The 22,605-nt window shown below is 40.7% G+C and overlaps 2 protein-coding genes across 4 annotated transcripts in view; both read right to left on the bottom strand.

Moving 5' to 3' along the window:
- The window catches only part of shroom3 (shroom family member 3), a 30,494-nt gene extending 20,732 nt beyond the window's left edge, over positions 1–9,762 (bottom strand). For all 3 annotated transcript variants that reach the window (XM_044012863.1, XM_044012864.1, XM_044012865.1), the window contains exons 1-2: positions 9,211–9,762; positions 5,752–5,906 (exon numbers count right to left, since the gene is read on the bottom strand). In XM_044012863.1, the coding sequence (XP_043868798.1) occupies positions 5,752–5,906; positions 9,211–9,357 (302 nt within the window). In that variant the 5' untranslated portion in view covers positions 9,358–9,762. The remainder of the gene's footprint in view (positions 1–5,751; positions 5,907–9,210) is intronic.
- Positions 9,763–11,308: 1,546 nt separating this feature from the next.
- Positions 11,309–20,101, bottom strand: LOC122758606. Its single transcript, XM_044012867.1, has 7 exons — positions 19,991–20,101; positions 18,494–18,613; positions 17,065–17,421; positions 16,868–16,981; positions 16,116–16,628; positions 15,116–15,232; positions 11,309–13,942 (listed from the first exon to the last, which is right to left on the bottom strand). The coding sequence occupies exons 1-7, from the start codon at positions 20,082–20,084 to the stop codon at positions 13,374–13,376; spliced, it is 1,884 nt and encodes a 627-aa protein (XP_043868802.1). The 5' UTR covers positions 20,085–20,101; the 3' UTR covers positions 11,309–13,373.
- Between the last annotated feature and the right edge of the window lie 2,504 nt (positions 20,102–22,605).

Raw genomic sequence — 22,605 nt, 5'->3', positions numbered from 1 at the left:
GAGTATCACAGTATCACAGTATCACAGTACCACAATATCACAGTATCACAGTACCACAGTATCACAGTACCACAATATCACAGTATCACAGTACCACAGTATCACAGTATCACAGTATCACAGTATCACAGTACCACAGTACCACAGTACCACAGCACAGTACCACAGTACCACAGTATCACAGTACCACAGAATCACAGTATCAGTACCACAGTACCACAGTATCACACACAGTAGTACCACAGTATCACAGTACACACACAGTATCACAGTATACCACAGTATCACACAGCACAGTATCACAGTACCACAGTACCACAGTACACACACAGATCACAATCACAGTACCACAGTACCACAGTATCACAGTACCACAGTATCACAGTACCACCACAGTACCACAGTACACACCACAGTATCACAGTACCACAGTACCACAGTACCACAGTACCACAGTATCACAGTACCACAGTATCACAGTACCACAGTATCACAGACTGAGATTTATCTGCTCGTGTAAAACGTCCCATTCACACGACGAGTCATTCATTAAAGGCTGTGCAGTTCAAAGGTCACACACACACACATACAGTCTGGTTTCCATGACTTCAGAGGACATTACATCTACTTAGAGTCCTAAATTTAACCAACAACATGTGATAAATGACATCATGACGACTTAGATTTAGGTCTCCACAACATACCTACAACACACACACACACACACACACATCAGAAACATTTAAATAATAAAAACATTATGAGTTGATTTACTGTATTATTAATGTTGATATAATTCATCTGACATTTACACCACATGAGTGTTTTATTACTTTCTTCTTCTTCCTGGACAGATGTTTGTAATTGTGTGTCTTTGTCACTAATTTTTATTTTGTTACTCAAACCACTTCAGTGTGTGTTTTTAAAGGTGCAGCAGCAATAAAATTAGCATCAACATTATTATCATTAGTGTTGTTATTTTTCTTTCCTCCAATCTAAAAAGAAACGTTTTAAATCTGCACATGGACAAAAAAACAACACACACACACACACACACACAGACACACACAGACACACACAGAGAAACACACCCATACTTGTATTATTACCTGAGAACATTCCACTGCTGTGTGTTCAAAAGAGACAACAGCAGGCATCTAAACACACACACACACACACACACACACACACACAGATAGAAAGGCACGTTACAGTGAAACCTGTCGAGCTGGTCAAAGGAATGTGCCACAAATCACCACACACATGCACACACACACACACATGCACACACACACACACACACACACACACTTGTCGTCACAGTGCGTGGGAAACCTGCTTCCTCCTCACCTCACACACGTGTCGCCACATTAACACACTCACACAACATGTTCACCTGCTTTTCTTTCATTACTGTGTTAAAACGACCTTACGACCTTTGTCCAGCACATTCTAATCTGATGAAAAAGATTTATAAAGACACTATATCAACATACAAGAATGTCTTATATCATAACGTTTAAAATCGCATGGAATTTGTGACATTTGGAAAAGTTTTAATGAAGAAAAACAAAAGAGAAAATGATTGCTACTTAATATCACAGCTGAAAATGCAACATAAAATGAATCCTAACCACACGTGAAAACTGATTTTAAAGCCTGAATATGTGACCTGTAAACACACGTTGTGTTATTCCCACGACAAAAACATTTAACATGACGTTTAAGACCGACGCTCAGAAACAACAAAATAAACAGACAAATAAATAAATGATTTAAGTTCCAACATTCAATCCCAGGATTTGTGACTCTGATAATAATCCACAGGATTAACCTCTGGCCCTCTGGGAAAAATGAGCTGCTAAACATATTCCTCTTTCTGTCTTGATACAATGTGAACAGACTGAACACAACATGAGCCTGTTTAACACTGAGGGAGCAGCTACTCTTTCAAAAACACGTATTTGTTAAGTAGGTTTGCAGGTTTTTATTTTGGGATTCAAAAAGTCTATTTTTTAATTGAACATGAACAGACAAAAATCCAGAATCTGATCCTGAAGAAATCACTCTCTACGCTGATGACACAGTGATCTCTGCACACGGGCGTGATCATGGTTTAAGTCGAATAAATGTAATCTTTCATTCTTTAATATTCACTCATTTGTATTTGTTTTAAAAGTCTTTGTATTTAACTTAACAAAGGTCTTCTATAAAAACACAGGTTTGTTTTTGTTTAAATGACAAACACGGTCGATCCACCATCTTTGTTCAGAGTTATAATAATCAATAATCAGACATGTGCGATGTTGTGTGTGTGTGTCTCTTGTGTCTCACGTGTCTACTCGGGGTAACTGTTCCCTTATGTTACACAATCAGCGTGTGAACGGAACTCGCTCATCACAACGTTGTAATCACAAGCGCACACGTAGATACACACAGAGCGTGGCGGTTACCGGGGCAACAGCGTTGTGGCGGTCCGTCCCTGTAATGACTTCTTTCCTTTTCTCTTTTCTTTTTTTTTTTTGAGCGGAGAAACTCAAACATTCATTCGGCTCGATTACGTCAGCCGACGACAAAAGAGCAGAGCAACACTGGAGATGAATGGATGAAGACAAAGAGAGAGAGAGGGGGGAGGCGCGGGGGGAGGGGGTGAGACAACGACACGACTGAGATCAAAAAGTGTTCAAATTCCTCTTAGAGCTCCATCGTCACTGAGACCAGTCAGAGTGTTGTTCTTTAAAACCAAATCTGACGTTTCATGAAATAACTAAGATATGAATACTCGTGTCATCATGTCACACTAAAGAAAACAGCTTTTACATAATTATTGGAACTTGCAGCTACAGTAACCATGGTGACCACTGGTGTTGTATAATGTCTTAGTCCAGTTACTAAGTAGTAAACTATTGACTGTTGATTCATCTGCAGATTATTTTGGTGAAATATGTTCATCTGTGTTGATATTTTTTCAGATTTTGAAATGTTTTGTAAACCATACAAGTTTATTCAAGTCTGCAAAGCAAACAAAAGTCCTTAAACTTGCATGTTTCAACATATAAAATCATTTATATCACTAATAACTGTGATGAATCATTAATGAATGCAACATATTCATAACTTTAATGGTAAAATAAGCAAATATTTATGATTCTGGGATGTAAAAATTGACCATTCTAACCCAGTTGTTCTAAAACTTTTGATATGGTGCCCATGAATTCCATAAAGGCCGGACAAACACGTGTTTGTTGGGTCGATATTCCGGGGTAATATTGGGATTAGAAAAGTGTATTTTTAACTAAACGACAACAAAACCCAGAAAAATGGACCTGAAGAAATCAGTCTATACGCAGATGACACAGTGATCTCTGCACATGATCATGTTTTACGTTGAATAAATTAAAGCTGAACAATAACAATAAAAATCAGGACAAGAGCAAATGTGTTTATAATGTATAGCTACTAATTTGAATCATATCATTTTGATTTGGTAAATGAATCATTTACAACTTCATTTGATGGACGTTATTTATTCATAAACACATGAATCTGAAATAAAAGTTTGGCAAAATGTTATAAATTAGTTTAGGGACACCACAGAAATCATCTCCCAAGACCCATTAGTGGGTCACGACCCAGTGTTTGGGGAGCATTCCTCTAACCTTTAGGTTAAACACTATATTAATGCGTCATCGTTCAAATTCTGCTCATGACGTGATCAAATCCAGTAGATTTTATTTCACTGTCAAGACAGATTAACAGATTAATCTGATCCTAATTCTAGGATGGGTAAGATTTAGATTTAAATCTGTCACCTTCCACTCCTGATGTCTTTTGTCATTTCCTTTTTTCCTTTCCTTTTTCTGTACTTAGAAGACATGAAGTCGTGGAGACACGGATTTGAACAGAGACTGTGAGACAAGTGTTACGTCCGTGTTACACTGAGGATTTTTGCATTTTCTCTGAGTCACAAACAAAACGTGTGCAAATCCTGAAGCCAGTGAAGAGCAGAAGGACAGACAGACTGAGCTGACCTTGTGTGTCTGTCCACGGACACGAGGACACGAGGACACGAGGAAACGAGGAAACGAGAATACAATAAAGTGGTTGTTCTTTGTGTTCTTCTTGTGTTTGGAGTTGTTTTGTCATCAACATCTTAATTAAAGTGCAAACACAGTAAGTTATGACATTTACCTTTTGATGACCTTTGTTTTGCATTTGTCACTGATTGACCTTTGACCCATTCGCAGGTGTAACATTGGGATTTCCCCTATTTGGGATCAATTAAGTCTGATATAATATAATATAATTGAATTGCTGTTGAGTCAGGTCACATTTTGACTTTGGTAAAGTGTCATGTGACTTGTGTGTAACGTAACACCAGTGAAGTGATGCACGTTCCTGCTGCTCACTGACAATTAGACAAAACAGCTGCCAAGCGGAGTGTAAGGAGACACACACAGACACACACACACACACACACACAGAGCAATATATTCATGTTAACAGCCTAAATAAAGTCTTCATCTTAACCAGTTAGTGACCAAACCTGGGTCATTCATTGTTGTTGTTTTATCTCCTCTCTGCCGTCTCTCTCTTACATTGAAGACAAACGATGGACATTCTATCACCACGTAGACAATCAAAATAAATAGGAATTAAATGGGTTTTCGTGACATAAAACCTGATGATGATCTGGACTAAACTAGACTTTGGGATAGTGACAAAAGTTCATGCTGCAGAATCACTCTCTACGCTGATGACACAGTGATCTCTGCACACGAGTGCCAAACTTACTCATAAATATAACATTTACAAGAAATCATTTTAATAATATCTTTTTGATTCAGGTTGAGAAATGAGGTTTTTATGAATGTGTTAATGTTCCTGTAAGTCTTATAAATATTATGTGGATAGTTTGAGTCTATATCCTGATATATGAGAGGTCACGTGACCTGAGTCAGGTGACTGCTTGGTTTGTTTATTGTCCTGTTGACTGATGAAATGTCGCCCAGTGAGTTTTGATACTTTTAAACTTAATCGATTTCGTGAATGATGATGAATCGTCAACTATTGTTAGTGTTTGAGTTGTTTGTATCGAAAGTTTAGGATTTTTCATTTTGTGGTTTCTTTGCTCCACTAAACACAATTAAAGGAATTTCAATGAAAGTGATCGTTCACACAAACATTTTCTGAATCGAACGATTAATCGAGAACACAGTCGTCAGATGAACTGATGATAAAATCATAAATCAGATATCAGTGGTGATTGTAAATGTAACAATGACAGTAAACTAGAACTGTAACAAAGGCTAACTTTAAATCAATGATATTGGTATTTGTGCTTTACTGTCGTTTCACCTGTCTGAGAAGAGAGCAGGTGAACAGGTGTGGTGAGCGAGCCGGTGTCTGACAGGTGTGTTTGGTGTCGACTTCACTCACACACACACACACACACACACACCTACATGATGACATGAGATCAGGTGTTAGATTGTGTAGATTGTGACTGTTCCTGGTTTCAAAGGCCGTTGTGTTGATATTTAGTAACTACGAGATGTGTTCACAAAACCTCGTAAATTCAAACAAACAGTTAACACAACTCAACTCAAGTTAACAAAAAGTGGTCATTAGAGTTCTGTGAACTTTACACTTCCTGATACTGGTTTTACAGCTGTGTGTGTGTGTGTGTGAGAAAGTGGTTTTTCATACACACACACACACACACACACACACACACACACACACACGTACCTGCGGACAGTGAGTGTCAACGTCTTGTGTGATCCTTTCACCAGAGCGACCGCCTCCTGTCTGAATCCACTCACTTCCACGTCATTGATCGCGATGATCTCGTCTCCCGCCAGCAGAGGGCGCTCCAAAGTGTCCGCCTTACCGCCTTCCTCCACCTGCGCGCACACACTCAGTCAGACAGATCTGGACACACTGAAGAGTCACAATCACAGTGATAACTGTTATCACTGTTTCTATTCTTGTGGAAGAGGTGTGTGTGTGTGTGTGTGTGTGTGTGTGTGTGATATGAACATAATGATTCAGTTTTAATGATTTCTTTATTTTTATGAAGCAAAGAAACCAAAAAAATCACAGAAACTTTTAATTTAAAGTCATGACGAGCCTCATGTTATGTGATACAACACAACCACACACACCAGGCTTAGGAAAAAGAGGTGGGGCTAAGTGAAGGGTTGGGTTTTTTTGATAGTGAAGAATCATAGTACACACACACACACACACACACACACACACACACTGTACTGTATATCAGCACATGACTCCATTCCTTTATCAGTGCTGCCAACCATGTCTCTCACGTGTGTGTGTGTGTGTGTGTGTGTTTTGGAGACGTTGTCCCCTGAGTGACAGGTTTTACTGAACATCCACCTGTCACTGACCAACAACGTCAAAAATATATTAAACCCCGCCCACCTGGGTTTTTAAAAACAAGGGCGTGTCTGACTCACGTCCCGAATCTAAAACGTTCACATTCATCCTCTGTGAGTCTCATGTGCAGCAGCTGTGTACGGTGGCCTGCAGGAGGCAAAAGTCGTCTCACGTGAAACAAACCGAGTCAAAAGTTTAAGTTTAAACTTTAAGTGTTTTCAGTCACGTGTGAAGCGACTGTTTGTTTGGAGGAGATTCTTCATGTGCAGGATAATGAACTTCAGCTGGAATACCAGAGTCACACACACACACACACACACACACACACACACACACACACAGGGATGCAGCCGGCCTTATTTGGGTAAAGTTGTTCCTGAAAGAGTCAAAGTGCTCAGACGTGTGATGACTCCACAATGAACCTTTAAATCAGCTGTAAACCAGTGTATGTGTTCATGTTCATGTGTTCATGTTCATGTGTTCGTGTCGTTCCAAAGGTTCTTCACAGTTTAGTGTAAAGCAGTAGTCAGCAATCTGTGGCCCGTGGGCCAAAACTGGCCGGCCAGCATCAGTATGTGGTCCGGCTGATGATTTAACAAATCTCTCCATCACTAAGTTCTAATGTCTGATTTTGTTCAGATTTAGCTCAGTGACACAAAGTGACCACACGAGGCAGCAGAGGACCAGCAGCTAAAATCACTGCTTTTCTGAAGATTGGAAGTGGGAGGGGCTAAAAACTGTCCATCAGGTGATCTGGTGTCTCTGTGTTTATTAGATCAGGACAGTGTCTTAATGTGAAACGATTCTGTAACAAGGAAAATGATCACTAATGATTCTTCCTGTGTCCTCTGTGTCCTCTTCCCTGTGTCCTCATTTTATTAAAATGCAAATCAGCAGGCCACTGTGTGTGTGTGTGTGTGTGTGATTCTGGGACACAGGCCAAACGGCTGTAAAATAGGACAAGAATGTGAATAATGTGGGGTTTTTTGTACAGTACGACGACGAGTTAACACAGTCGTCCATGTTTGACCCAGAAGTCTCCGCCTCCAGGTTTCTGTCCTCTTCCCTGTGTCCTCTACACTGGGTCCTCTAGACTGTGTCCTCTTCACTGTGTCCCTTTCCCTGTGTCCTCTTCCCAGAGTCCTCTTCTGAGTCCTCTTCCTGTGTCCTCCCTGTGTCCTCTTCCCTGTGCCCCTCTTCCCTGTGTCCTCTTCACTGTGTCCTCTACACTGTGTCCTCTTCACTGTGTCCTCTTCCCTGTGTCCTCTTCACTGTGTCCTCTTGCCTGTGTCCTCTTCCCTCTTCACTGTGTCCTCTTTCCTGTGTCCTCTTCCCAGTCCTCTTCCTTGAGTCCTCTTCCCTGAGTCCTCTTCACTGTGCCCTCTTCCCTGAGTCCTCTTCCTTGAGTCCTCTTCCCTGTGTCCTCTACACTGTGTCCTCTTCACTGTGTCCTCTACACTGTCCTCTTCACTGTGTCCTCTTCACTGTCCTCTTCCTATGTCCTCTTCAGTGTCCTCTTCACTGTGTCCTCTTCCTTGGTCCTCTACACTGTGTCCTCTTCACCCTCGTCCTCTTCACTGTGTCCTCTACCTGTGTCCTCTTCCTTCACTGCGTGTCCTCTACACTGTGTCCCTCCCTCTTCCTGGGTGTCCTGGTGTCCTCTTCCCCTCTTCCTGTGTCCTCTACACTGTGTCCTCTTCCTGTGTCCTCTTCTAGTCCTCTTCCCTGTGTCCTCTTCCTTGAGTCCTCTCCCTGTGTCCTCTTCCCTGTGTCCCTCTTCTGTCCCTCTTCCCTGTGTCCTCTTCCTTGAGTCCCTCTTCCTGTGTCCTCTTCCTGGGTCCTCTTCCTGTGTCCTCTTCCTTGAGTCCTCTTCCCTGTGTCCTCTTCCTAGTCCTCTTCCCTGTGTCCTCTTCCTTGAGTCCCTCTTCCCTGTGTCCCCTGGGTCCTCTCACTGGGTCCTCTCCCCTCTTCCTTGTCCTCTTCCCTGTGAGTCCTCTACACTGTGTCCTCTACACTGTGTCCTCTTCACTGTGTCCTCTACACTGTGTCCTCTTCATGTGTCTCTTCCTGAGTCCTCTTCCTCTTCACTGTGTCCTCTTCCTTGAGTCCTCTTCCCTGTGTCCTCTTCCTGAGTCCTCTTCCCTGTGTCCTCTTCACTGTGTCCTCTTCCTGAGTCCTCTACACTGTCCTCTACACTGTGTCCTCTTCCCTGTGTCCTCTTCCTTGAGTCCTCTTCCTTGAGTCCTCTACACTGTGTCCTCTTCACTGTGTCCCTCTACATGTGTGTCCTCTTCCTCTGTGTCCTCTTCCTTGAGTCCTCTTCCTTGAGTCCTCTTCCCTGTGTCCCTCTTCCTGTGTCCTTTCCTCTGTGTCCCTCTTCCTTGTCCTCTTCCCTGTGTCCCTTCCTTGTCTCTTCCTGTGTCCTCTTCCTTGTGTCCCTCTTCCTGTGTCCTCTTCCTGTGTCCTCTGTGTCCTCTTCACTGTGTCCTCTTCCTGTCCTCTTCCTGAGTCCTCTTCCCTGTGTCCTCTTCACTGTGTCCTCTTCCCTTTTCCTTGAGTCCTCTTCCCTGTGTCCTCTTCCTTGAGTCCTCTTCACTGTGTCCTCTTCCCTGTGTCCTCTTCCCTGTGTCTGTCATGTGTGTCACAGTATTTCAGTCATTCTAACATTTGACTTCCTCATTCCTAAGTTTTTAGAACTGTAAGAACCTCGTTGTGATGTAAACACACATTTGTACAATAACAGTGTAAATAATAACAACAATAATCATTATTATCATTATTATCATCACAATAACAGTGTTATACTCTTACCTTGGAGATGAGGAGCGGTTCTCCGTGCTCCAGTCCTCCCTGGACGGTGAAACCCCACGGTGCTCCTCCCTGCAGCCGGGCCTCCACCAGCGCCCACCCCGCTCCTCCCGCTCCTCCTCCTCCGCCCCGGCCGCCGCCGCGCTCCATGCCCGGGCAGACAGCGCTCTCTCCGGGCTCCTCCTCAGCTCCTCAGCGGCGGCGGGAACCGGAGGCAAGAAACCGGGGTTTCCGTCAGGAGGAGGAGGAGGAGGAGGAGAGCATGTCCTCCGCTCATTGAGAGGAGCTGGTGATGAAGATGAGGAGGAGGAGCAGAGAGACGAGCTGCTGCTTCCTGCAAAGTGCATTCATGAAGCGGTGAATTCGTCCAGAGAAACAAAGTAACAAAGTTTCAAAAGAGAGAAAATTCACCGACAGAAAGAGAGAGAACATGAAAGAGTGCCGCCGCAGAAAAGACGTGAGGAGAGAGAGAGAGAGAGAGAGAGAGAGAGAGAATCCGGAGCTCTCTCTCTCTTTCTGCTCGAGCTCTGAGTCGCAGTTTAACCTATTGTGATGCTAAACTGAGTGTGTGTGTGTGTGTGTGTGCGCGCGCGCGAGAGACAGAGAGAGGGGGAGGAGGGGGGAGAAGGAAGAGAGAGAGAAAAGAAAGGAAATGAAGGAGGAAAAAAGAAAAGGAAATAAAATAAACTTTCTTTTAAAACTCTTTATGACTCAAATAAAAACAATGAGTCATTTCTACACTTTAAACGTGTGTGTGTGTGTTTCATTATTTTTGACATGTTTATACACATGTTTATAAACATGTGTATAAACATGTGTTTATAAACATGTGTATAAACAGCTGTGTTCTCTTTAATCTATTCTTCATTCCTGCTTTAATAAAGAAACATTTCAACTTTATTCAGACGCTCGAGGCCAAACTCATTCACGGACTTAATCTGATGAATATTTAATTAGTAACTTTAGAACTCATTTAATCCATGTCCATCCTGTGAGCCATCTGTGGACCCCGACCCAGTGTTTGGGAACCCTTGTTGTTGCAGTTCAACTGAATTTTAAATTGAAATGAATTAATTCCATACATTTAGAGTTAAATTGATAATTTTTTTTATCATATTTTTAAAATATAAATCAAACTGGAGAGAAAAGTTAAGCTTTTTCCATTTTAATCTGGATTATTGTTTGTATCATAACTGAGTTGATTTAATAAAATAATGAAAAAAGTGATTGACTGACCACAGCATGTAATGGTTTCACGCCCCCTGCTGGACGTCATCATTTTACACCCAAACTTTTTATATGGAGACAGAAAGTGAAGTTTGTAACACACTCACTCTCCCCCACCAAAGTCCAGAGACACAGAGGCTGCTGTTGCTCCTGAAAATAGCTGATAATGTGATTTCATACTTGTGTTTTATTATTTTTGACATTGTTTTATGCTTGAAAATGTTCCATCTCTGCCCTCAAATGTATTTTCTGCTGCTCGTCATGACAACAAACTTCTTTAATCTGATGCTGTTTCATCTCCAGCAGCTCGTCTTCTGTCTGTGTGACCAAAGATAACAGGTGTGCCTAATAAAGTGGCCACATTCTGCTCTTAAAAACATGCTTTTGGTTTTATTTTACTTTATAATTTAATATTCTCTCTTCCAATGAGATAAAATCATATATTTGGAGTATAATTGTATTTGAGTAACGTGTGAATTTTCACATGTTTTTACGCTGGAAAAAGCTTGAAAATGGACCTTGAAAGTGCTTGAACATGAAGAGTTTTAAAGGTTTATTCCTCAGTTTTTAAAACCTTGCGATCCAGTTTTTTTTCCATCAACAGAAAATTAAGACAAGTTTATGAAACAGTGAAAACTCACCTGTTCTCAGAGGCTGCAGTGTGTGAGCACAGGGCGCCATCTAGAGGAACATTGGAGAATCACTTGTACACTGAAGTAACAAGAGAAAAGAAAAGCAACCCACGTTTCAATAAATAGCAGATCAAATCTGATCTGAAATACAAAACATTTTTTTTTATATATTTTCTGTTTTTTGCGTAATTTTGGTTAAAAAAAATAACATTTGTGGCTTAATGACAGAATTTATGATTTTATTTTTTACTGCTGTCAAATTAAGCAAAAAAAAAAAACTTGATTTGTAAAAATTGTACAATTTTATAAAATTGAAAATAGATTCAGAGCTGAGCAACTCATGATTTATGTTCCCAAAGTGTGGGCTGTGGCCCCCTGGTGGGCCAGGAATGAACTGCCAATGATTTGATGATGGCATTTTTTGCGACACTAAACGCTTGCGTAAGCAAAGAAAACACAAATCAGGACTGGCTAAACAAAAGTTTTGAAAGAAAGGAAATAGGTTAGTAAGTAGTGCAACATGGCTCAGTAGTGCCATCAGTAGATTAATGGTGTTTTACATTATATTATTAGTCAAAAAATATAATATTTTTTATTTAATGTTTACAATTATTTTCTTTAAATCGAAGCCTGTAAAATTTAAACTTTACATAAAAACGGAAAAATCTTTCTGCAGCTTTCTGTGTAAACATACTTTTAATATTTATGATATATAATAAATATATAAAGAGCTGATTTCCTGCACATTTCCAGGTGATAAGGCACAGAGTCAAACTAATATAAATGTGTCTTCACACAAAAGAAAAAATAATAAACGTTATTGCTTCATTTAAACTTCAACAAAACCTTTCAACAGAACATTTTAAACACTTCAACAAAATAAAAGATTTACAGAACATGATGAGGATCTTAAAAATAGAAAAATGAAAATAAAACATTCAACTTCAAACAACATTTAAGTGTTTCTTAAACATTTGAAGTCTGTGATCGTTTCATAATCTGACTCTGGATTATATATGTATATATATATAAATCATTAAATATGACTTCAACTGTAATTATGTTCATGTTTTTATACAAAAAACACCTTAGTCTGATTATTATAGCATTAGAATCTGATTAAGATTAATACACCTTTCCATAATGTACTCCATATTAGTCTTAGTCTGATTACTACTTTTTTAGAGTAGGATAATCTGAATTCCATGTTTAAATCTGATTTATCTTAATCAGACTATAATCTTACTCTATTAGATCAATCGGACTATTATCTTACTCTGTTATTTTGATGTGTTATCTTAATCAGGCTATTATCTCAATCAGACTGTTATTTTAATTTGACTGTTATCTTAATCAGACTACCATCTCAATCAGACTATTATCTTAATCTGACTACTGTTAATGTAAACAAAGTCACTGACGAGTTTGATGTTTTGGTAACAAAGGCTACACAGAATAAATTAGGAGGTAAATGATAGATTTTAAATTACTCTGAAAGTTTTTTAAGAGCTAAATTCGTAAATTCTTGTTTTGCGGTTACATTAAATCTGTGATGTCACAGGGAGATTGTGACCAATCACAGAGCAGTTCAGAGACAAAGACAGTGTCACCTGCTGGCTGTTGCACAACAAAAAAGAACAATAAAAACTGTGTCATTTCCAGCTCTACACAAAGTGAAAAAAAAAAAAGAGTTGAACATTAAACGGAATAAAATGCACGTCTATGTAAGATTACCTCAGATTATCTGCAGTTTATGAACTGGAATAACCCAGTGAACCTGCACACTTTAATACTTTTATTTTAATCATTTCATTTCATTTCATTTCATTTAATTCAATTCAACAGCTACTCCTGAAATATAATTAGAGTGTTAGAAACTACAATTAAAGGTAAATTCATAATTCATAAAATCTTTCTGTGTCACTTTGTGACTGAAAATGATGTTTGTGTGTGAACAGCGCCCTCCAGTGTTTTGTACTGGGACTGCAGAAGTCGTTTTAAATGCTAGAGATCGCTGTCATACATATTTCACGTGAGGCTCTTTAAAGGAATAATCTGAAACATTTACAGTGAGAATAGTTTTCAGTAAAAGACTTTAGACTAAATATTCATCTTTTATTATAATAATAATAATAATAATAATAATAATCTTTTAAATTCTTTGTGTTTGTGTCGCACAGAAAACCACGTTACAGCCGTGCTGTCTTGACTCCGCCCACGTTGAGGAAGTACTACAGTAAAGGAAAACCAAGCGTGCGTACGTGGAGAAACGTGAAGGTTCAGAGACGAGCGAGGGGAATAAACGTACTAAAGTTCTTCAGCGACGCCGTGAATCGTCTCGATGATCTTCTTCTTCATCTTCCTCACTTTGTCCGGCGGCGTCTCGTTCAGACACTCCTCCACGTACTTCAGGAAACCGGCGTGCGGCGCCACCGCCGCCTGACTCTGACAGAACATCCTCATCACGTCCAGCATTTGCCCGGCGGTGGGCGGAGCCCGCGAGCATGCACGCTTGCGTGCCGAAGATGTCCGGGTGTCGGTGTGGGAGGAGGACGCCGACGGGGAGGAGAAGGGGGAGGAGTGGCGGGAGTCCGGGGGCGTCGGCGAGGGCGGGGCGTCGAAGCCCTGCTGCAGCTTTGTGAATGTTTGACTGTTGGCGTGGTAGTAGAGGCAGGGGGGTGGGGCCTGGGGGGTGGGAATGTCTCCGGGAATGTCGTCCTCATCACAGGAGTCGCACAAAAACATCAGCTCTCGGAAATATTTCCACTTGGGAAGATAAAAGTCCTCGGAGCCGCAGGTTTTGTTGGCGCTCACAGATTTGTGTTCACGCTGGAACGTGGTTTTCAGGTTCCTGAACTTCGTCTTGATGTCCTCCACTAAAAAGTGAACAGCAGCAGAAGTGATGAAGCACTCATCACTCATTTCTCCTACAACTCTCTTCTTCATTTAAGGGATTTATCTCAACTTAAGACTTAAAACACTTAAAAATCTACGTCAGTTTACATCTGAGATGTATTAAGAACATGTGTTTACGTCTTTATCTCACTGTGAGACAGTGACTCACTCTCCTACACCAAAGTCCACAGAGAAAAATGGAAAAAAAGTGATTTTAGCTGGGGAGGGACACATGAGCTGCTGGTCCTCTCATTAACATTACGATTAACATTATCATTATGATTAACATTATCATTACGATTAACACTATCATTATGATTAACATTATCATTATGATTAATACTCTCATTAACACTAACACCATCTTTAACACTAACACTACCACTATCATTAACTCTATCACTATCTTTAACACTAACACTACCACTATCATTAACACTAACACTATCATTATCATTAACACTAACACTATCTTTAACACTAACACTATCTTTAACACTAACACTATCATTAACTCTATCACTATCATTAACAATAACACTATCATTAACACTAACTATCGTGCACTAACACTATCATTAACACTATCACTATCATTAACACTAACACTATCATTAACACTAACACTATCATTATCATTAACACTATCTATCATTAACACTATCATTATCATTAACACTAACACATCAGTAACACTATCATCATTAACACATCATTAACACTATCACTATCATCACTATCATTAACACTATCACTATCATTATCATTAACACTATCATTATCATTAACACTATCATTAACACTATCATTAACACTATCATTATCATTAACACTATCATCAGACACACATGGAGTCTGATTGACTGTCTAGAGCTAGACGACATCTCTGAGTGCTACCTGATGCTGAAACATGTTTTGTCAAAATGTCATAAGAAAAAGAAAAATTATGTATTGTATGATGAAAATATATTCTGTGGATAATGGGGGCGGGACTAGATAAGCTTTAGCTTCTCCCGCTTTCCCTTTCGGTTACGTGTATAAGATGATGAGTGATGATGAGTGATCTAACTGACATGACCCAAATAAACATGTAAATAAAATAAATAAATCATTATCAGTAACACTATCATTATGATTGTCAGTGCTGCAGTTACCTGTGAAGGACACGGTCTCACTGTCAGACAGGAGGCTGCTCAGCGTCTCCAGTAGACTCTGCCTCAGCAGACGGTTCCTGTAGCTCTCAGAACTGTGGTTCCACAGACAGCTGTGCTCTGCAGGACGACACACACACACACACAGAATATAATTACAACATCTGAGCTGAAAGTTGCTTCAAATCCTTTTCATACATGAACGTGTTGCCATTAAAGGATTTGACTGTTTGACCTTTGACCGTCCAAATGTTGAGTTGTTGATCCACTGCTGCCTCCATCACGTTCAAATGTGTCATTTAATAAATTCGGCATTTAAAATCCTTTAAATCCTTTGTGATTGAGATTGACCTCAGTGACACAATTGGCGCATTTCCACCGGCTCTACTCGCCTCGCCTCGCCACAGCACGGTTTAAGTACCGTTTCCACTACCTAGTACCAGGTACTATTTTTAGTACCTGGTGGTCAGATGAGGTTCCAAGTGTGCTTAAAAGCAGGTACTTAAAAGCAGGTCTCTTCCTGTGAGTCCCGTCACAGGAAGAGACCTCACACACACAAATCAAGCCGAACAGACAGACAGACAGACAGACAGACAGACGACTTTATTGATCCCTTTGGGAGGTTCCCTCGGGGAAATTAACATTTCGGCGAACAGCGCCGAACTGTAGATGACTTAAAACTACTTAACAATCCTAACAACGTGGGTTAATCTCCAACAACTACCAGGGAAACCTCTATGTTTAACAGGAGTCTTTTAAAGTGGAGTGGTGTATTTAGGGACAGCGTCGCCGATCGCGAGTATACAACAAAGTCACCTTGCAGTGATGACTCCGCCCACGTTAAGTAGGTACTTTTTTGTAGTGGAGATCCAACCTAATGGTGCCGAGGCGAGGCGAGTAGAGCCGGTGGAAATGCGCCAAAAGTGACCACACGAGGCGGCAGAGGAGCAGCAGCTCCTGTGTGCTGTGATGTTAAAACAGTGAACATGTTCACACCACTCACCCGAGTAGAAGGATATGAGCTGCTGGACTTTGTCCTCAGTCCAGTGGCAGCGTGAGTCTGACTCCAGAGGAACAGAAACAGTGAAACTCAGAGCAGAGGACTTCGATGGAGACGATGGACGAGTGCGAACAGAAGGTTGACTTCCCTGGACAAGACCGTGTGGAGACGTGGAGTTACAGCCGCTCCTGGCGTTGTTCTGTGTGGAGCTGCTGGGAGCTGAGGATGAGGAGGAGACGCCCGCGGTGATGATGGAGCTCCTGGAGGAGGTGCTGAGTGTGGAGGACGGCGTCAGGTCGCCCTGCTCCACGTCCTTGTCCTCTGGTGTCATGAGTATGTGCAGCTCGTCCATGACACCGTCGTCTTCGTCGCAGGACTCGCAGAGGAAGAGCAGCTGCTGATAGTGTTTCCATTTAGACACGTAGGGTTTGGCGGAGCCTCTGCTCGCCTGCGCCACCTTGTGTTCACGGTTAAAAACTGTCCGGAGGTTCTTGAACTTGCACTTCACGTCTTCAACTGCAGAAACAACACAGAACTCACATTAGATCAAATAATAATCACCGGTTTGTAAAGTAGTTTAAAGTCACACTCAATACTCTCTGACCCAATCAGTGACCTTCAGTCTGTTGACGTCACATGTTAGTATCGGCTCAGGTTCTATCACTGATGGAACTAATGGGTTCTTTGCAGGTTCTTCAGCTTCCTCCACAGTCCAAAAACATGAGGATTAGAGTCTTTAACCTCCATCCATTTACCTGAGAAGGACACAGCGTGGTCAGACAGCTGGACCTTCAGAGCGTCCAGCAGCCTCAGACGCAGCAGACGGTTGTTGTGGTTTTCAGACTTCTTGTTCCACAGACAACCGTGTTCTACAAGAAGAAGAAGAAGAAGAACACGCGTCAAACACCGTCACAGGAAGAATCCACATCATGGTTCTGTGGGATTCATTTACCGGCGTAGAAGTCGATCAGTTCTCGCTCCTTCTCTTCTGTCCAGCAACATTTCACCGTCAAGCTAGAGGAGACACAGGAGGAGGACGAGGTGATCGCTTTGGGAATGAAGGAGATGACGGCTCCTGAGGACGTGAGGACAGACAGGGACTCGTCCTGAGGAAGACTCAGAGGCGACGGCGGCTCGTCGGCGCCCTCCTCCTGCTCCCAGCAGCCCTGCAGGAACATGAGCTGCTGGTAGTGCTTCCACTGCGGCACAAACACATCCTGCGTCCCACACACTTTACTCGCCTTCACCATCTTGTACTGACGCTGGAAGGTGGTACGAAGATTCTTGAACTTATTCTTGATGTCCTCCACTGGAGATAAAGCTCAGCGTTAGGTTGGGGACATATTATGCAAAATCAACTTTTTAACCATTTCAATACTTATATTTGGGACTCTGGAGGCCCTACCAGTCACCAAAGTGTGGAAAAAGAATACTCAGTCTTCATGTTTTCGTGGTCCTGCTTAGTGCAAGTATAGGCCATAAAACACGCAATGTTGAATTCTCTGCGCTTATGACGGCAGCATGCACATTCATGCGCGAATGTTACCACCCCACCAGTAAGTTTACTTCGAGAGCTCCACCTTAGCTCCACCTTAGCTCCACCTTAGCTCCACCTGGCCCTATAAAATGCGAGAGTGCAGGCGAGGGAGGAAGAGCAGTATTATGTCAACGCGGAGGGACAAGTGTGCTGTTGGTGGCTGCACAGTGGAGCACAGTGTTTTACAGAGGATTTTATATATGAAGCTAATGTGCCGGATAAAGTCAGCAAACATGTGTTTGTGTGTTCGCACCACTTCACATCAGTATTTAGTCAGCGACGTACAAACACACACATTGTTAAGAAAAGGTCACATAGAGGTCATAACTGACCATTCTGACACGTCCTAATTAAACATATTTGTTCAGTACGTCCTCCATGACTGGAGCACAGACTGTCCAACTGATTTACAGTTGGACAGTGTTCGGCTCCATCCTTATGTAGGACGTCTCTTCCTGTGACGGCACTCTCGCTGTTTTCTGCACACGCTGCCATGTTGATATTGTCAGAGAACTAGTGGAGGGAGGGGGAGACAAATAGAGCTGTAAAGCGCTGTAAAGAGGACAAATCAGAAACCCCCTGGAAGAAGTGGGTGTGTGTGTGTTTGCCTGTGTCTCATTTGCATATAAAGGGACCATGCACAAAACCGAGCGTTCTGAAAGGGGCGGGTTTAGCAGGGTTATTGAACTGCTATGATGCTTCATCCTTATGGTATTTTGACCAAAGCATGTCACTGACATGTTCATTAGGACACCAGGGAACTATTTGAACTTGGGAAAATAGGGTATAATATGTCCACTTTAAAGAGGACATGTCTTTGAGTGTGTGTGTGTGTGTGTCTTACATGTGAAGGGGACAGACGGGGGGTGTGAGGACAGAAGGACTCTCAGGTGTTCCAGGGTTTTCCATCGCAGCTCTCGGTTCTTGTAGCTCTCCGACTTATGGTTCCACAGACAGCTGTGCTCTGGGAAGAGAGAAGACATAAAACCTGAAACTGTGGCATCACTGTGTGAAGACTTGAGCTTCTGTTTGCTCTCCTAACCACTAGATGGCAGTGTACGTGTCCACGTACGTGGACATCAGGTGCCCGTTGAGCATAGTCAAGTACTATGGTCTAGACCCAGAATGTGACGCATGTCTCTGGAGGCCAGGGCTGTAAAGTCCCAGTCGACTTGGTTTGTGCCAGATTTTACATTTTAAACTCCAGTGATTTTGACCGGTATCAGCTAATCTACAAGATTGATCCTTCAAAGATCGCATTTGGGCGTCGTATAAACATCCTCAAAAGCAGGGGTCTCAAACTCAAAGGACCTGGAGGCCGCTGAGGGTCAGGTTTGGTCAAACAATCGCAATAATAAACATTTTTCCATGATATTTCAAGTCATTTCAACAATAAAAGTGTTTCTTTTGATATGGAACGATAAATAGTCGACAACGTAAACATATTTAAGATACAAAATTCATCAATGAATAAACGAAATCGTACACAAGTAACTCGTTATGATATTAAGACAATGTGAATCACAAATATTGCGGTCAGGATATATACAGATCATTACTGACGTGCACATTTTCAAATAAAAACAGATTGACACATATTATTATGACGACAAAAAGCACTCGCAATAAGTTGATTATGACAAATATACTGTATATTAATGAGATAAAAAAATTTATTAAAAATGCCGTCTAGTTTGTGTTTATGGTCTGTAAAGCAGACCATAAACCAGACCATCGCTAACTCACTCTCCAGTATGCCAGAAGGGGGAGCCTGCATTTTTGTTCCAGTACTAATTTATAATGGTCTTCTTTTTCACTTTAAAATATTCACTAAGTTATAATGTTAGAAATTTACATTTGTAACATTTTTTTGTAAGATTACATTTTGTGGAATACTTTCTTTTTTTCTTTTTTTAAACATGAGTGTATATTATATGATCCAAATTAAGAAATCTGTTATTATTTTAAAAAAACCAACACATTTTCCGCGGTATTTTTTGCTGTTATCGCGGTAACATTTTCAAATGTCACATCGTCTATGTAGAAACCACGGAAATTGGACCGGAAACCATTCCAAACTCTCTTTATTTCATTAAACCACACACACATCCACAGGTGACGCGTGTTTCAAGCACAAACGCGGAATTTTCGTTGACGTATTTGAACATTTTTGACGTGAGTTGCTGTTTTGGCTCCGCGTCGCTCGTCGCTCTCGCTGAGCAACAATTGCCAGGAAACGTTGCAGCTTCCGGCGACACGTCGATTTAAAACGAGGCAACTTTTAAGAAAACAGTTAAGGCGCAGAAAGTGGAGTCACGCGTGTGTTCGCGTGCGAACTTACGAGAGAAGAAGGCGATGAGCGCGCGCTCCTTGTCCTCTGTCCAGTATCTGTCCGCCGTGAAGCCGCCGCTCACCCGGAGCGGAGACGCCGCCATGTTGGACGTTGCTGTCGGCTGCGTCTTTCCTGAAACAGCTCGGTCACGTGACTAGAAGTTCGCGCGCTGATTGGACGTTAGACGTGTTGCCCAATAGAGGTCGCTGACGACACGACAACGTCAGAGGGAAACCTGGATTTTACAACCAAGTTGAACTGAATCATTTTAAACGAGATAAAACAACTAAAGAAAACATCTGTGAGATGAAAAATTGTTTTGTGTTTGTAAGTGCTTTAGTAAAGTGAAATTAGCTGCTATTTTACAGCTTTTGATGACTATTACTTTACTTTAAATCTCAGTTTGCTCAGTTTAAGTCAAGCGATAACGTTCCATTTTAAATATGTTGTATGAAAAATATGTAATAAAAGAACATTTTTAACATAATATCAATGGCTAAAGGCAAAAAGGGGACGATGAATATGCTTTTATCTTGAAATGTGTGTATTTTATCAGTGGTTGTCTTCAGATTTTTCTGTTACACCAATGTTAATTAGTATTGTTCAAGTGTTGAAATCAATCATCATTATAATTACAGTAAATGTGGGGTTTGAAATTGTCACGCTTTAGGTCAAAAGTGTGTTTTGCTACAGTTCTTATTTTATGTATATATGTTATTTTAGTTTCTTTGTAATATTTATATTTTTCTTATGTATATTTATACTTTTTTTTACAAAAGCATCTCTTTTTTACTTTATGCTGGTGTTTTTGAGTGGACAGCAAAGTAAGAATTTCATTGTACAGGGAAACGCGTTTCTTTACTGTGCATATGACAATAAACACTTTGAATCTTGAATCTACTGTTCTAGTGTTTGATAACTCATTTAAAAAATGCACTTATTTATCTCAGTTTGTTCTCAAGGTAAATGAATAACATTCCATTTTAAATATCTTCTATAAAAAGATATCAAATAAAATGACATTAACTTAATTACAATGTTTAATGGCAAAAAAGGCATTTTTGATGCCTTTTATTATCTTAAAAATGTACTTATTGTACATGTATTGTGCTTTATCCTAATCAAATCAAATAAACGTAGTTGCATAAATGTACACACTAAAACAAACATAAAACATACAGTTTTTTAATGAGTTCACCTGTGCGACAGCAAAGCTCTCGTTATATAACGTTTGTTCCATTTTAATTTACAACAAACACTTTCAGACAAAACACCAGACAGAAAGTGTATTTACAGCAAATCGAGTCCATGTCCAGTATTTACACTGAGCAGGTGCAGCTGTTGATAAAAAGGCCCCTGAGTATTTAAATGCACACTAACATCCTAAATATGATCCGCACTCACGTTTATCATGGTCATAATGTATATCATTTGAGTTTTTAATGAGGTAAACGACCCACTGAAAGCAGGCGTGTGTCATTATTTTAAAGATTATAAAATAAGCACTTAATTTCATGGAAACGTCACGTGACCAAGATGCTAGAGTGCATGTATACATACTCAGATAAGTAGGAGAAAAGTAGGAGGAGCCATCACAGAAGAAAGAGAAGAAAAGAAAGGAAAAGAAAAAGAAACCTTCATATAAGCCACAAAAAACAAGCCCATCCTCGACTTCACTTCCATTATGTACAGACCATAATATTCACATTCTTATGTACACGTTAAGGTCATAAATTAAATAGTTATGTACACTCTGTGTGGGTTATATTCTGTTAAACTCTGCATCTCTCTTGCTTCTCTATACCTCTGCTGCTTCAAGTATAAATTCATTCACAGAAAAAACTCACACTGCCCCCTGGTGGTGAGTTTTCTCCGTCCACGTTTTTGATAAAGTGACGACTTTGATATGAAAGTAAAACAAAGGTGATGGAATGTGAGGAAATTCCAGGTCTTGTGTGATTTTAAAAACACTGATCTGAGGTAGAGCGACAAACGTTTACATTTAAATTTAAATTCATTTTTCTGAACCGTCTACAGTTAATAACATTTTTCTCTCTCTTGTCCTGGGTTAGAAAATAAAATAAAAATCAGATCTTCACATTCATGTTGTGGCATTGATCACTTATACAGTACATTAAAAAGGACAAAAAAAAAACACCTTAAAGGGATGATTCACTGTTTTTTTGTTGTAAGAGGCACTGACATCACCATCGTCACCACTAAACAAGAGCCAATAAAAGTCTGCGACATCTTTAAGAACATGTTTCACGTCTTTATCTCACTGTCAGACAGAAACTGAAGTTTGTAAACCACTCACTCTCCCACAACAAACCTCATAGAGAAAACCAGTGATTTTAGATGCTGCTCCTCTGCTGCCTCGTGTGGTCACTTTGTGTCACTGAGCGAAGATTTTCACAAGCCGAAATGTCAAAATAAGACATTTGAACTTAGTGATAGAGGCAACACTGGATCAACAACTGTGTGATGTGTGTGATGTTAAAATCACTGATTTTCTCTATGGACTTTGGTGTGGGAGAGTGAGTGGTTTACAAACTTCACATAACCTGTACTGTCCCTTTAACTCAGGTAAAAAGGAGAACGTGCAAAATAGAAATGTTAAGGGA

This window comes from Solea senegalensis, linkage group LG21 (assembly GCF_019176455.1).
Source record: "Solea senegalensis isolate Sse05_10M linkage group LG21, IFAPA_SoseM_1, whole genome shotgun sequence".
Taxonomy (NCBI): domain Eukaryota; kingdom Metazoa; phylum Chordata; class Actinopteri; order Pleuronectiformes; family Soleidae; genus Solea; species Solea senegalensis.
The sequence above is the reverse complement of the archived record's forward strand: the minus strand, read 5'-3'. Positions and strand labels throughout refer to the sequence as shown.